The sequence below is a fragment of the Procambarus clarkii genome, chromosome 20 (genome assembly GCF_040958095.1).
Source record: "Procambarus clarkii isolate CNS0578487 chromosome 20, FALCON_Pclarkii_2.0, whole genome shotgun sequence".
Classification (NCBI taxonomy): Eukaryota; Metazoa; Arthropoda; class Malacostraca; order Decapoda; family Cambaridae; genus Procambarus; species Procambarus clarkii.
In genome coordinates this window covers 25901021-25916976 of record NC_091169.1, presented here as the reverse complement: position 1 = coordinate 25916976, position 15956 = coordinate 25901021, and the positions used below count along the sequence as shown (strand labels likewise).

At 41.5% G+C, this 15956-nt stretch overlaps 1 protein-coding gene across 1 annotated transcript; it reads right to left on the bottom strand.

Moving 5' to 3' along the window:
• Positions 1–2504: 2504 nt before the first annotated feature.
• Positions 2505–15702, bottom strand: LOC123755407 (mucin-5AC). Its single transcript, XM_045738027.2, has 10 exons — positions 14089–15702; positions 13785–13915; positions 12807–12943; positions 10191–12223; positions 7489–7648; positions 7092–7241; positions 6483–6602; positions 5167–5274; positions 4219–4277; positions 2505–3070 (listed from the first exon to the last, which is right to left on the bottom strand). Exons 1-10 carry the CDS (start codon positions 15304–15306, stop codon positions 2984–2986), a joined length of 4203 nt encoding a protein of 1400 aa, XP_045593983.2. The 5' UTR covers positions 15307–15702; the 3' UTR covers positions 2505–2983.
• Between the last annotated feature and the right edge of the window lie 254 nt (positions 15703–15956).

Sequence of the window (15956 nt, the reverse complement as noted above, 5' to 3'; positions counted from 1 at the left end):
ACCTAGATAGGTATCTAGATATTTGTGATGGTCTGAAAGCATATTACAGTTCCAGTAATAGTCTACATGTAAACTGACAAATGAACTTTGTCCTAAACATAGATTATTCTCACATTATGACTTTAATGTAATAGAAATTGTTGATTTAAAATAGAAAAGTGTGTGCTGAAAATGTTTTCTTTGAAGAATTTGGTTTTCTGGAAACAAAATTCATGGGCACACTGAAACGGTTTTTGAACTTCATATTTCACATTGTCGTTAATAATACATCGTTTTAACGTAACCAAATGTAGTGAAACCTAAAGTAACCTCAACCTAACCTAACCATGGATAGAGAAGAAGATAATAGTACAAATTATGTAGTCATACCCAATCCATTCCTTTGAGGGGATCTCCCCGAGGACAGGTTGATGCATGTTCGAATTACTATATATCGAGGTCTGCTCCACTTCCCCATCCTGGGTTGTACTATTGACCCTCCCGAGGATGCAACTCTGAAACAGACTGACTAACTCCTGGGTACCTACATATTTACTGCTAGGTGTACAGAGGCATTAAATGATAGAATCCATGCCCAACCATTTCTGTCCTGCCTGGGATTCAAATCCAGAATTCCGTATTGCGAGTCGAGAACGGATGCAACTTTACTACCATTTGCAGTCATAATGGTCATAAATTTTACTTTACCTATAAATTTTCAGCTCTTATCATAAAGGGATGGGAGTGATGCCTTGATAGCAATAATCTTACTGTGCTTTGACATAGTGAGAACCGAATCCAAACCTGAATCGAATTCCATTCATAGACATTCAGGCCAATAAAGTAGCCTGCTCTGAGCACCTTAATTTTTTCAAAGTACTGTAAACGTGCTGCCTACTCGGCACACGCGATGAAGAGCACCCCATATGAGCCAGCGGGGCTAGTTAGCTGTTCAGATCATGACGGTAATCACCAGGCCCCGACAGACCCCAAGGAGGGTCTATGGGGTGCCTTTTAACGCTTCTTAGAGATCAGTTCCTTTGGCATTGGATCTTTTACCCCCAGAGAGTGGGGAGCATAATTTCCTTCCTCCCTTGATAGCATGTGCATATTTCCTGGCACCTGCTGCTGGAGTTAAATTCCTTGTGCCATCCAGTGCTTTGGACTCTTCTTCTTTCAGAAGCTTCACATCATCCCATGTTGCACAGGTTGTGGCTTGTGCGAGCCTGTTTTAGTTCCTCCTATGAAACTCGATCATCACTAATGTGATGGTCCTGGTCTCATTCAGGTTTAGGTCTGCTTTGCTTTCGTGACTGATATGTATATCCCTGATCTGCCTGGCTGGCAGTAATGATAATCTTTGTTTTATTATTATTATAGGTGGAGTTTAATGAATCAAAGGACTACACTGCATACCAGCAAAACTTGTTCACATGCCATAGGTTCACCACCACTAATGTAAGCTATCAAATCAGAAATGTTATTCATAAATGGTTGTTCATTTATTCTGTAATTTGGAAAGTTTACATGAAATTACAATACATTACACAAGTCACAATAACAGCCTAGCATATAGACATTGTCATTATCAGAACCACATTTTTTCTGACAATTTATACAAATCTTCATAATATTTGTTGGACTAAACAGGTGAATAGCAATCTAAATGAAGCCTACGTTTTAAAAATAAAAGTTAATTGAGTTTGATGGCTTTGTAGTTGTTGTTGACTCGTAGTGCCCTCATGGCTCTTGGGTCCTTTAATCCGGTTCATCCAATGGTTGTCGAGATCCAGCATTGGCTGTTTCTTGTTCACAGTAAATTTAAGTCGGTTGAGTTTTGTTGGGTACCCAGCCATATTGGTCTCTTTAAATGAGCGTGCAGATGCTGCCGCCAGGAAAGCTATCCGCTTGTCATCTCTCGTAAAGGTATTCCTTATTCTGATTTTTACCCGGTTATCCATTCCTCCATCCTTACCCGTTGGCAGGCTTGTTGGTCTTCTGTTATTGGAAACAAACTGCGTACAGTACTCTTAAGAGTTGTGTGTCCTCTTGGCTGTCCTCCTATCACTGTAACCAGCGATGGGAAGTGGCTCTGGTGAGGTTGCGTATTGGCCATACTCGCTTAACTCGTGGTCACTTAATGGAGCACCACTCTGCTCCTTATTGTCCAAATTGCATTGTCCCTCTTACGGTCGTGCATATCCTTGTTGAATGTCCTGACTTCCGGGACGAGCATGTGTCTTGTTTTCCGACCGTCCCCCGCGGTCGCTTGTCCCTCGATAGTATTCTTGGTTACTCAGATACTTTTGATATTGTTCGCCTTATGCGTTTCTGTTCTCGTATTTGCATCCTTGGTGATATTTAGCGCCTTCTGATTATCCTGCACATTTGATGGTGCTACATAACCTTCCCGGTTTAGTGCCTTTTTTTGACAATTACTTACTTGAATTTGATGGATGAGTGATTTCTTTACATAAGGAAAGAATGTTAGCTTAAACAATATACAGGTATAGAAATACAACTGATCACTAAAAGAAATTATGATAAGTTTTAATTACTATTAAGAAGTAAATGAAGTTTACATAATTGTGTGGAAAATCATTAATATTTTAGATATTGTTAATATTTGACAACAGGTAGATCATTGTAACGAGTACATGGTCATGATTGTAATCATTATACAGAGTATACACATTATTATATCTAATTTGTTTTGCCTATTATTGCAAAGAAATAACATGTTAACTATTGAGCTTCAATCATAATTACAGTATTGGCTAATTTTCTACTTTGATGAGGTGAGGGAGAGAGCAATATTTTGTTCATTAATGTACCATAAAACAGGCATAATGCATAAATATCTAGTTATAAGGGCTGTTTTTCCAATCATTATTATGTTTCTAACACTGTGAGCATAATATAAAGGTGGATGACAACATTAATACCAGGACAGAATAAAAATTGTAATTTCTTTAATAGATCAATGGTCACTCTGAACTTGAAATTAGATGTACTGAACTGCCTTAGCAGTGCGAGAGAACTGAAGAACATTGGCAGCCTCTTGCAGTTCTTGGTACTCTGGTGGCAGCTCCTGATGGATGCAAATCATATATTTAGTGCAAAAATAACTCATGTTTATGGTTAAGAACATTGTGCAAAATTACATAGTCCTGTCAAAAACAAATATAACATTATTTGTTTAAACTACAAATTAACATTATAACAATGCACGTACGTAAGTAACCCCCACCCCCTCTCACCCTTCAAGGGAGGTTCTTTGGCATTGTGAGAGCCCTCATAATAATGCTGAGTTCATTGTGAGGGCCCTTTGACATGTGATTTGCTGTAGACCTGCTCTCTGGGACAATATTATTATTATTAATACCAAGAGGCTGCTTTTTGCAACCTTTTGTCCTCTCTTCAATAATAATAATAATAATAATAATAATAATAATATATTATAATAATAGTACTGTACTGTACAGTATTGAGAAAATCCGTAGGGGCTGTGATGAGGGTTTGAACCTATGCGGTGAGTGTTCCCATGTACACACTAATGACTAGACCACATAGTAAAAGGATTGCTACCTGGAGCTCTACTGAACTCATGAGGGTTTCCTGAAGCTGGACCAAGATTTTCATACAATCTCCTCATGCACTCTGGCTCTGTCATCTAGGAAAGTTCTACCTCTGAAGCTCCTCTTTGAATACAGAAAGAGAAATCACACTAATGTGACTGCATCAGTGAGAAAATCCGAAGGAGCCGTGATGAGGGTTCGAACCCTTGCACAGCTCCTATGGATTTACAGCAGGTGATATAAAAACACACCCAAGTAAAGAAACAAAAATTATAAGAAAAGTAATGATCCATGGATGAAGTTGACCAAGCTGAAGGAAATATGATACTTATTAATAGCAAGGAGTAAATAAAGAACATACACATAGACCTGTAATAAGATATACTGTAAACCCAATTAACCCAAAATATTTAGGGTTCAGAAAAACCCTAAATAGGAAACTAAAGGGCAGTCATCTCGATGTAACCGTCTATGCAGCGAAGTACAGTTCCACATGAAAGAAGAGACACACCATCAGCTTGAGGCAACCGACAATTGCCTCAATATACATATATATTTTTTTGTTTACTTTTTAACGAAACATTGCAAGGTCTACCACATCACATTATAGTTAATTGTAACAGAAGCGTAAGGTGACTACCACAGTCAAGGGAACACTTACTGGCATGGTGCTCCCTGTTCGTTCTGCCAGGGTCTTCAGACCTCTAGACATGCCTCTCACTGAGCAAAAAGACAGAAACATGTTTTTTAAGATGTATACTATGTTAAATCTGCAACCCATCCTCCTAAAGTAATAGTGCAGATACATATAGCAACTGTTTGGTCAAACACCAATGTGTACTGTTGGAACCCTAATAAAGTTCACGTTATGTATTATTGAATTAGCACAAATGGCATTCTTCAAAACTGGAAACATAACTAGAGAAACCTATCCTGTCCAAGCAATCCAAGGCCTAATATACACTATCTAGTCCTAAAATCTTAAATATATCTGCTATACTAGGCCTATTAATGCTTAAGTTTGTTTTTTAACTTTTTGTGCCCTCTACAAATTAACAGTATAAAACATAAACTTTGGGTCCATCAGTATGTACAGTATTGGTGTGTACAACCGAATAGTTCCCATAGTACTATCATTTTAGGAGGATGGCTTGAAACATGTCCAATTCATTTCCAAAGAAATGCATTATTTGCTAAATCAGCGAAAGAACTTCGCCCTTGGTTGTACCTCACTCCTGGGTATACCTTGCCCTTGGCTGTACCTCGCCCTTGGTTGTACCTCATCCTTGGCTATACCTCGCCCTTGGCTGTACCTCACCCATGTCTACACCTCGCCCTTCGCTGTACCTCGTCCTTGGCTATATCTCACCCTTGGGTAACTCTACATGACAACAGTTTGAAAAAGATAAAGTATTTATTATAGCTACTGTATATTGTACCTGCTTTAGACTTCATACCTGTCAAAATTCACATTGTTCCCACTACAACTACTGTATTGCAATTATTATTGATTTTACTAAAATCATGATAGTGATGAAAGTCATCACTATAAAACACTTTAAAACAAATACAGGGCATATAATGTTAAACCGAATGGTGAGTTACTCACAGGCTCTGATGGAGTTTTGCCTGATGAAGGCCGTGTTGGTGGTCCTGGACTTGTCGTTAACAAACTGGTTGACCCGGGATGCTGCCGAGGATGCTCCCTTGGAGATGGCTGAGATCCCAATGATGTTAGAGAGTATACAGTAACATTAAACCCATTTGTATGGGTTTAATCTAGATTTGTATGTGTATTTAGACATAGAAATGTTTTTTATAGGTTCACTTTCTACTGTAAGAGCCGAATTTTGAGTCAACTGGAAATACAAATCAGTGGCTAATTGCTTTTTTAAAATTGTTATTGACTAGCTTTATTCCGAAATATATTACACAGAAGTGCATAATTATTGTAACACTATTGTCTTCTATTCTTCCCAATCTTGAAAGCAAAATAATAAAGTAAAATGTAACAAATCTACTGCCAATTTGCTTCCAGAGTGAATTATGAGTACAGTAAAAGATAATTAACAAAAAAAAAAAGTTTTGGAACATAGTAATTACATACAATTTTATTTCTTGAAGAAAACAGGTTTTCATACAAATACCATTGTAATAATAATCTTGTCAGTAATTATGATCCTTAAATAGCCAAAAAAATGCCCAAAATATTAAGTACTGAGAAAAGATATAGTATATAGTTTGTTCAATTCGCACTAATAATTTTTTTTATTTTTTTTACATAGTGTTTTGGGGCAAACATAACATTTAAACATTAGCGCATTGTTGACAAAGCGAGCAGGTTTCAGCGCCCAAACTTACACCAGACATCACGTGACTCAAACAGTAAGTTCTGGCGAACTCTTGAAGTATCTTTTTAATACCCAGTACATATTATATGAGCTATAGAAGTACCCAGATGATCTGATCTGTGAGGCCTGACCTTGTTACTGGTAGGTCATGAGTGTAGTGTGAAGCCTGACCTTGTGACTGGTGGGTCATGAGTGTAGTGTGAGGCCTGACCTTACGACTGGTGGGTCATGAGTGTGAGGGCCTGACCGTATGATGGATGATGCATGAGTATGCAGGCCGTGATTTGCCTCTCCTTAAAAAAAAATGTAAGATTTTTCCTAACCTGAAACAACGAATCCAAAGCAACTCGCCAAAATTGTTGAGGGTGATATATATTTAAACCGTCAATATTACGGTTCTTTAATGTTTACTAATGCGTTGCATTTTTAACGGATTGGTGGATTTCGCAAAAGCCTCGCCAACTGTATTGGGTGACAGGATGAGTTGACTGCGACTTTACAACAGGTGACTCACCAGTATAATGCCTGACCTCGTAAAGGGTACACAGAGCCTAGGAGTGTGTGTGTGCCTTACCCTTGGTGAGTCCGGTGGGTCGCTCGTCCTCCAGGAGCGTGTTCTCCCGTAGGATATTACTCAGCAGCTGGTGCTGGGTCTTCCTCACTTTGCTTGGCACCTGTATCCCCACCGCCTGGCCTGCAACACCGCCTCAGCGCTCAGTTGGATCGCTTTTGCTCTCATATGCTGTCTCCTAATCTCATGCGCTCATTATTATTCTCATATACTCTCACATAATCTCGCACTTATGTACTCTCAATATGCTCACTATTAAATAATCTCACGCTTTTAAAATTAAAATTATTTTCTTACACCTAATCTCGGCAACCAGCGGCTGAAACAGTTAATCAATAGAGTCAGAGTCTCTTATGAATTATAAGTATTATGAATTATAAGACAAAAGCACCTAGCAATCAACACACAGTAATTAGCACATAGCACGCATCACTTAGCTGGCAAAAAAATTAAATGTTCTTAATTATAGTGTTATCTTTCATGATGTGTATAAGGAGGCTTATAGGAATTAACAGCATCTCAGGATGGGGGCACTCGCGTGCGAGAATTGATACGGAAGTACTCTCAAGAAAGTAGAGGGAGATACAACAGTTGAGAGAGGGAGGTACTCACAGTTATGCTTGCCAGCAACGTCTTTAAAGATGTAAGTGCCAGACAAGGTCCTCAAGACGAGGGTGGACTTGCTGTGGAGCTGACACGACCACAGCTTGCTGCCGACCCTGAGCACCACACCCTCCCCCACGTACCACGCCATGCTGGTGTCTGCCGACAACAGTGAGAGTTTACTTCAGACGAGTAGGCAGGACAGCCATAATCGATTTTAGACACCATAATGCAATTAGAGGAGCGTGCGTCTATCAGCTCCCCAGGAAGTACGAGAGAAGATTTTAAATTAAAAATCCACCTAATTGAGGCCTACTGCTGAGTTATATTTGGTTACTGCGGTGCAGGCCACAGGCGAGGAGAGTTACATTTGGTTAGTGATGAAGAGTGTTGTAGGGCGAGTTACCTTTGGATGCAGCGAGGAATGGCTTGTTCCAGGGCGAGGTGACGACCCCGTCAGTGTAGATGAAAAAGATTTTGACTCCCTCAGTGATCTTTAGGAGGTCTCTGAGCCCGGCCTCACTGCCCGTTCCGCCCCGGTTCTCCCCCCGTCCATCAACACACACCTGCCACAGTACCAACACACTTTGTAATAGCTGCAATTTGATCGTTTACGATGACGGAGTCGAATGTGACGATAATCTGATTCACAGTGAGACTGTGAACTATTGCTGGTTCTGAAGAGTAAATAGTAATAGGAAAGTTAAAGCGATGATATACACCGTTGGGTCTATACAGTGGCTGGATGGGTGCCCACGGCTTGGATAGGTCTCGCTCATGGCTCTGATTTGGGAGAGGGGGGAAGGCTCGACCAAGCTATAAGGTCGTCATATTCTTGTCACGGTATTTACGGGCTCACTATAGCCTGTGCTACATTTACCCTTCGTTTTGAGCAGGTAAATCTAAAACGACAACAACATATCACGGTACACAGTCGTTGCATATGACGTGAGACGACCAGATGTTGGCGTATGCTGCACTTATAAAGTTAGCGAGTGGAATCATATACGCCGCATTTAGTGGTAGGCGTCTGTCTGAACAACGAGTCGTCGCCTGGGTTTCCGGCCTGACAATGTAAGCTGTGTAGAACCACAACAGTCAATTCACTAAGGCTGAGAAAGAACACTATATTATATAAACGATCAACATACAGTAGCAATAACAGGTAGTAACGTCCGGGACATAACGTAAAGCAAGAACCAATGCAAAACAACATATATACATTACGTAAAGTATTGACACCGTGTATTTACAAGCTAAATATATGGCTACTTGTGTATGCAATAATATGTAATTAAAATTAATACAATTTAAGTACGTACAGGCCTACATTTTCTCTCTGTGATTTGGCTTACTCTTTTAGCTAAAAACCAATAACACGCCACTGAGTGAAGCACGACCTTGTACAGGAACCATATGAAGCCTAATGCTATATTCTTGTTTTAGGCGTATAATATTTATGGTATCAATACCTCTTGGAAAGAAAACCACTATGCTGAAAAAACATTATTTTCCATACTCCTAAGGCAGGTAGCTCTGAAATTCAATATATTGTTAAAATGACGTCAGCCAGATCCTTAATTTGGGCGTAATAAACACCTCTATAGATTGTTGTGCATCGCGGACTAGCCACAGCCAGAGTGTACAGCCAAACAGTTTCAAATGTACATATGATAGACCCCAGTAGGCTCCGGAATCTGTACACCAGTTGATTGACAGTTGAGAAGCGGGACCAAAGAGCCAGAGCTCAATCCCCGCAAGCAAAACTAGGCAAGTACAACACGACTCTCAACGAGTCGTGCTGTTGCAACGACTCGACGCCTACTTTTCAGTAGTCTCAGGGACATGAGTGTCGCTCCTCAGCGTTGCCCTCTTCAAATCTTTTTTTTTTTTTCCCCATATCTGAACCATTATAAATGTAGTTCTTTATCAGTCTTATTGGGGGTGTTGTCGAGGTGGTCTTGAGGTGCGACACAGCTGTCCTACCCAGCTACGACTCGTCATTGACAGCGATGCGTACAAGATGGAATATACGACACTGTTCACTCATTAAAAGTGTACACAAACACCTCGACATCGTAACGTCACATGCCAGTGGTCAAGTTCAAGTTCAAGTATGTTTATTGAGACAAGAAAGAAATACATCTCAAAGGGATAGAGTAGCTTAGGCTATTTCTACCCCCCCCCCCTCCCTCCAGTGGTCAATACCATGCAATAACGTCACAGGCAAGGGGTCAATACCGTTTCGTGACGTCACATGCCACGGGTCTATACCGAGTCACGACGTCACATGCCAGGGGTCAATACCGCTTCGTGATGGAAAAGAGGTCGCGAAGAGGTCTCAACCTGTCCTCAGCGAGGAGATCCGCTCAAGGGAATGGATTGGGAAAGACTATTAATATAACCTTTCACTTGGTTAGCCTTTCCTAACCATGGTTAGGGAGAGGTATTACCTATGAATAGTGGTACACTATTCATAGTTATACTATTCATAGTTAGGTTTCATTACGCTTGGTTACGTTAATACATTGTATTATTGAAGATAATGTGAAATCTGGATTTCAGTGTACCAGAGAAAGCAGTTTACAGAAAACCAAATTCTTAAAGAAAAACGTTTTTAGCATACACTTTTTCTATTTTAAAGCAACGATTTTTAATACAATAAAGTTATAAGTTGAGGATAATCTTTGTTTAGGACAAAGGTTCATTTGCCAGTTTACAAGTAGACTATTAGTGGAACCGTAATATGCTTTCAGACCATTACAAATACCTTGATACCTATCCAGGAGGTTTGAAGAGGGGTGTGGTTTCTCATGGTAATGGATTTGGTCTGAGAACGGGCTCAGGGGTCTATACCATATTACGTCATCTACAAGGAGGTCAATACCTTGTCGTGACGTCACATAGCGTGTTCTATACTATATCTTGTTGTCACATGGAAAGGGACCATAAGAAGGGGGAACTTGATATCAATAAATTTGCTTGACAATTTTCAAAAAATATATATATAATAAATTTGCCCAATGACACCTGTTTCAGTTATTAAACTGCTTAACAAAAAATTCAGAAGTGAGAGAATATCTTAAGAAATATAATTTTACAACGCACCTTCTGAGTGGCAAGAGGACGATAGAAGGCTGAGCGCCCCACACCGGTTTCCTGCGGCTCCCCTGTTTCAGAGCTCCATGGCATCCGTGTACTGTCATCTCCTGAAGTGTCTGCTGACGGCGGGGTGAGTGGCTGGGGCGACCACGACGCATTCTTGACACGCTCAGGTGGCCACGATACACAAGAACCCGTGGAGGAGGAGACGGATGACCTGGTGCCTATCGCGTTAGGAGAGTCAGGAGATGGTCCCTTACTGTCGTACAGGTTAGCAGACACGTCTTGTATTCCAGTATTGTGGCAGGGAGGGTCACCAGACAAGTCCCGCACTCCAGTGTTGTTGTAGAGGGGGTCAAATGGCAAGCCCCCCACTCCAGTGCTGTTGCAGGGAAGGTCAGCAGGCAAGCCCCTCAATCCTGTTTTCTCGTTGAGATCATACGGTACGCCCCCACCCCTTGTACTGTAGTACAAGTCTGCAGCGGCAGCCATTGCTCCTTCCTCGCTGAATCTCTCAGGCAAGAATACCTCACTGTTTTCATAGACCCTGTGCTCTGTCACAACATCCACTTCAGTTTGTTTCACATGTGTTTCAACACGATGAATTTTGTTTTTCTTGTGATCAGCAGACACAACTGGACTCTTGTTATCATAAGAGCTGGACAAGAGCGGATCAAATTCTTCTATAATTGATGCTCGACTCGCACATATACCTTTGGAAGACTCTATATAATTATTCAGAGCCCCATATGAACAATCCAATAAAGTGTCTTGAGAGTAGGAGCGTGAATGTATGGAACCCTTGGAGTTCTGAGGTGTAACTTTCCTATGGCTTGGAGTTCGACAGATTGCAACATCTAGCGCCTCGAGTATAGAACTCCCCCCTGCAAGAACTGGTGTCCCACGGTCATCTTGGGGAGAACCTGTACAGGTCCGGTTTACCTGCTTGACACCAAGAGGCGTGGCATAACCTTCAAAGCCAGCTTCACCAGATGGTCGCAGAACACCTGCATCTGCAGGTGTTGTTACAGGCACTTTACATGTATCTGTTTTACTGACCGAGTTAATGTTATTAAATACCAACATTGAAGGTGACTGGTAATCGTCTGAAAAGACAGAATCACTTTTTATTGTGTTAGTATCAACTTGGGAAAATGGGTCTGTATTCGTGAATGGATCACTAATACTAAAGCTATGAGAGGTAAAAGATTGTGATGTTATGGAACCTGGGGCTCTCTGAGCAGAGGCAGCAGCTTCACCCGAGGGCAAAGTTTTGTCTCCGCCGTCTTCAACAACTCTACAATCTTTTACATTGATTTTTGGACTATTATCAAGTTGGCTCCAATTTGAACCTGTTATCAAATATGATCTGTTAGGTATTTCTAGACTTGGTGAGCTGTTCTCTGCTGCTACCTCGTTGACTGTAGGCTCTGCTGTTGCGGCTACCACAGCCGCCATTGAGCCTTCAGTTTTTCGTTGCTCTTCAATCTTTTTTATAGCTTGTGCCTGATAAAAGATAGCTTCGTCAAGTGGCGGCGGCGAACCTGATTCAACAACAGGTGGTTCGCTTGTTTTACTGGAAGTTCTTGGTTTTGGAACTGGTGTTTTGGTGGGGGTGTGAGAGGACCCCGGACAAGAGGTTGTGTCTTCAGGTTGTCTAGGAGAGGTTTCTGGAATAGGCTTCTCTAGGGAGGGAATGATGGACTTGGGTCTTGGAGGCGATACTTGGGTTGGAACCAGGGGCTGGAAGGTGAGGTTGACAGGCGCTGTATGTGACGAGGGAGGAGGGTGAGGTGGGTCCGCTGAAGTGTCTACCAGGACCTCCACTCCAGCCTGACGTGTCTGTAGGGAAGAGGACGTGGCGCAAGAAGATCTGGCCGGCTGGGGAAGCAGTGGAGGTCCTGGTCGAGACGTAACGTCAACAGTAAGCGATCTGGCACTCCGTCTTAGTCTTCCTCGATTTCCCTGCACTGTTCTCTGACCCACGGCCGCTGGCTCTGGTTGAGATGGTAGTCTTGATGGCGCCCCTGACGACTCATCTCAAAATAGTATGACATCATTAGGATCCATGCAATAATTGTAGAATTGTGTAGTTCATTCTTACATTACATAAGTTTTACTACTCTACCCAATTTTGTGTGTAGCAATAAGTACTTGTTTTGTTTATCCTGCTTCACCGTTCATTTGAATTTAAATAAGTTTATTGAGGTATAAATACACACAAAGGGATGAGGTAGCTCAAGCTATTCTCACCTCGTTCAGTACAGTGTTCATATAAATATATATATATATATATATATATATATATATATATATATAATGTATATATATATATATATATATATATATATATATATATATATATATATATATATATATATATATATATATATATATATAATGTATATATATATATATATATATATATATATATATATATATAATGTATATATATATATATATATATATATATATATATATATATATATATATATATATATATATATATATATATATATGCACAGACTTGTTTATAAACCACAATTGTGAACTATATCACATCACAAACAATAAGCATTCTCTCACTCTCACACACACCACCATCAACCCCGGGATCAGTACCTCGTGAGAGTGAGAGGTCTTCCCTGAGAACGTCGTCATATGAGGGCGGCGCCCCTGGAGCCTGGGCGCTGGTGGACACCTCCCCAATGGGCCTCGCCGCTGCCTGAGCATCGCTGAACCCGTTCAGAGTCTCCTTCCTGCAACACAACACTCTCCATCTCTAGATCCACGAGGTTTGTGTAAAATTTTTAAGTCACTTTGCGGCCATTTTGACGCCTGTAAACATAGGCTTTCCGTGACATTTTTCCACGTATAATAATGAATTACTTCCTGTATTACCTTTTTTGCATGTTAGTAAATAGCTAATCATTTCTTTTTTTCTAATGTCTTGTTAAAAATGCCTAGTTGTATTGTTTGCGGATGTCATAATCGATATATCAGAGGTAAGTTTCTTATTAATACTTGCTCTAAGTATAATAAAACATTAAATGTTTTCTAAGCATAAGAGTATAACTTGCCATAATATGTCTAATATGCTAGTCAGCAAGATATTAGTTTATCGTACCTTGCTTATATAAGCTTGTTATATCTAGCCTCTAGCTTGTTTAATCTGACTTTTACCTTGCCTAACCTAACTTTACCTTGCCTAACCTAACTTTACCTTGCCTAACCTAACTTTACCTTGCCTAACCTAACATTACCTTGCCTAACCTCACTTTACCTTGCCTAACCTAACATTATCTTGCCTAACCTAACATTATCTTGCCTAACCTAACTTTACCTTGCCTACCCTAACTTTACCTTGCCTAACCTAACTTTACCTTGCCTAACCTAACTTTATCTTGCCTAACCTAGTTTTACCTTGACCAAAGAACGAAACTTAACCACCTGCAAACGCAACTACACACACACACACTGTGCATGCACATTTGTGTTGTGTTGTGTATGTGTTTTGTGTGTGTGTGACTACCCCAGACGGTATGAATGGACGTACATTTAATTACTCCCGCCTCCTCCACGACCCCCCCTCGCTCCCACCTGGCAATGAACACCTCTTGCTGCAGGTGGAAGAACCTCTGCCTGGTGTGTTCATCATTGACGATGCTCAACACCTGTGCCTTCAGTACCCGGTCGATCGCCGTCAGCGCCGCTTGGAACACACTTGCTGCCTGTGGGAATCCAACTTTATGTTTTTACAGAAATATAACAACCATAAATGTAAATAAACAAATATAATTTTGAATGTAAATACAGAGGTATAATCTTTGTCGCATATTGGATGCCGTGTGTTCACAGTTAGGCGAGGGTATAGTTTTGGATTATATTAATAATATTCACTAACCTGAAAATACCGTCCTTTAATCATATGATCCTTTGCGACTTTAATACATTTGAAGACTTCCTTGCAATTGTCCTCGAAGTCTTCGGGCGTGTACACGGGGTCTTGGTCGACAGCTCTGGCGGTAGAAGCAGGGCCAATGGACGTTCCTCGAGACCTGGAGGAGATCCTCAAAGGATCACTCATCCAGTTTTTTGGCCACCCGTCTTTCTTTCTTTTCTGAATCGCAGCTACTTGTGCAACGGTTGGACGCGCGGGTACTTCTGGACGTGACGACATTCCTGGCTGAACAATTGGACTCGAAGTAGCAGTGGAAGGAACACTGGGTGGCGGTACTGAAGGTGGAGGAGGGAAGGGGACATTGCGGTTGTTAGGCACTCTGTGTTTAGGGAGTCTCGTATCAACACCCTGTGAACTGTTTATCTGTGTAGCGCCACGTCCACCACCACACTCTGTTATACTTGACTGTGACGTCCGTGTCTTACCAGCTACTGCCCGTAAAGTGGTAGCATATACTTGACCATCCTTAGACGTCAAGGAGGCTGGAGCCACTTGATTTCTCACGTTGCCTAGGGCGCCCTCGCGCTCCGTACTCAGTAAGGACACTGTTGTCTCAGCCTGGCTCGGATCTGAGTTAGAATTTCGAGGGACAGTAAACTTCGAGTCACAAACCGCCTTCTGGGAAGGACTAGGTCTGTAAAGAATGTCTATAAGCTTTGGGCGAGACGGGATAGGTGTTGATTTGGGCAGGTCTGGAATCTTGCGGTTTGAGATCACAGTTATTTTATTACGATGTGTAGTGTCTTGTGTAGGATTTACTTGATGATTGAAAGTTCTGGGTGGTTTTGGTGGAGCACATCTAGCTGGTGTTCTAGGTGCTGAGCTACGGCTTGTAGCTAACTCAGACGTATTTATTGAAGTTTGTGCCGAAAGATCCGACTCGTCCTCGTTCTTAGATTTACTTGGCTGAGAAACCTCAGCTCTTTCATCTTGTTTCAGCGGCGGACTGTGTTCATAAATTACCTTCAGTGTTACATTCTTGTCTTTGTTGGAGCTGTGAGCGACGTGTTGTTTGGGGAAGGCAGGTTGGTGGGGTGGGTTGACTGTAGGAGCAGTACTGGTGTAGAACTTGGTCCTGGGCAAGGGCTGAGGTGGGCCTCCAGCACCCACCTGCGTACGGGGCGTAGGGATGGGCACAGATCTGATGCCTGTCGTCCTCATTCTTAACCCCGCCACAACACAGCTCTCTAGCACCCTCGCCCAAGTACCTGGTGCTCTCTGCCTGGTGTTCTATACACCAATGCTCGTGTTATAACCGATAGGTTGACAATGCGAGTTATGTTTAAACATCCTACACCAGTGTCCACATCTACCTGCGCTTTACAAGGCATGTGATGGCGACTCTTGTGTTAGCACAATTCTCTGAGCACTATTGTCGTGTTTGATACAGAAACCCGTTGTTTAATGTAACAGATGTGTACCCTCCGAGGAACAGGGCGCAACTGAAGTTTTCAAAGATAGCATCTCCATGGCAACTGATAGGCCAGACCATAGTTACCACTCAGATATGCACCTCATTAAGACCCTATTAGTGTTTCTGAGACATTAATAAAGTTAACAATGGGTTGGTTACACAAGAGAGTTGGGTATATGGTAAAGGACACCAGCTACCAGGGACCTGGCAACACTGGAGGAGTGTGTACCTTGCAGCCAGTCGCAGTAGCCAAATGACACAGATGATCACTTTCTCTTATCCGTCAAGAAAACGCAGTTATTATCACAAAAAGCATAAAGTCTGAAATCCGTAATTGTACATAGTGCAAGAATGACTGGGCACAAATTCCACGGAAGAACTCGCAGGTTCTAAACTT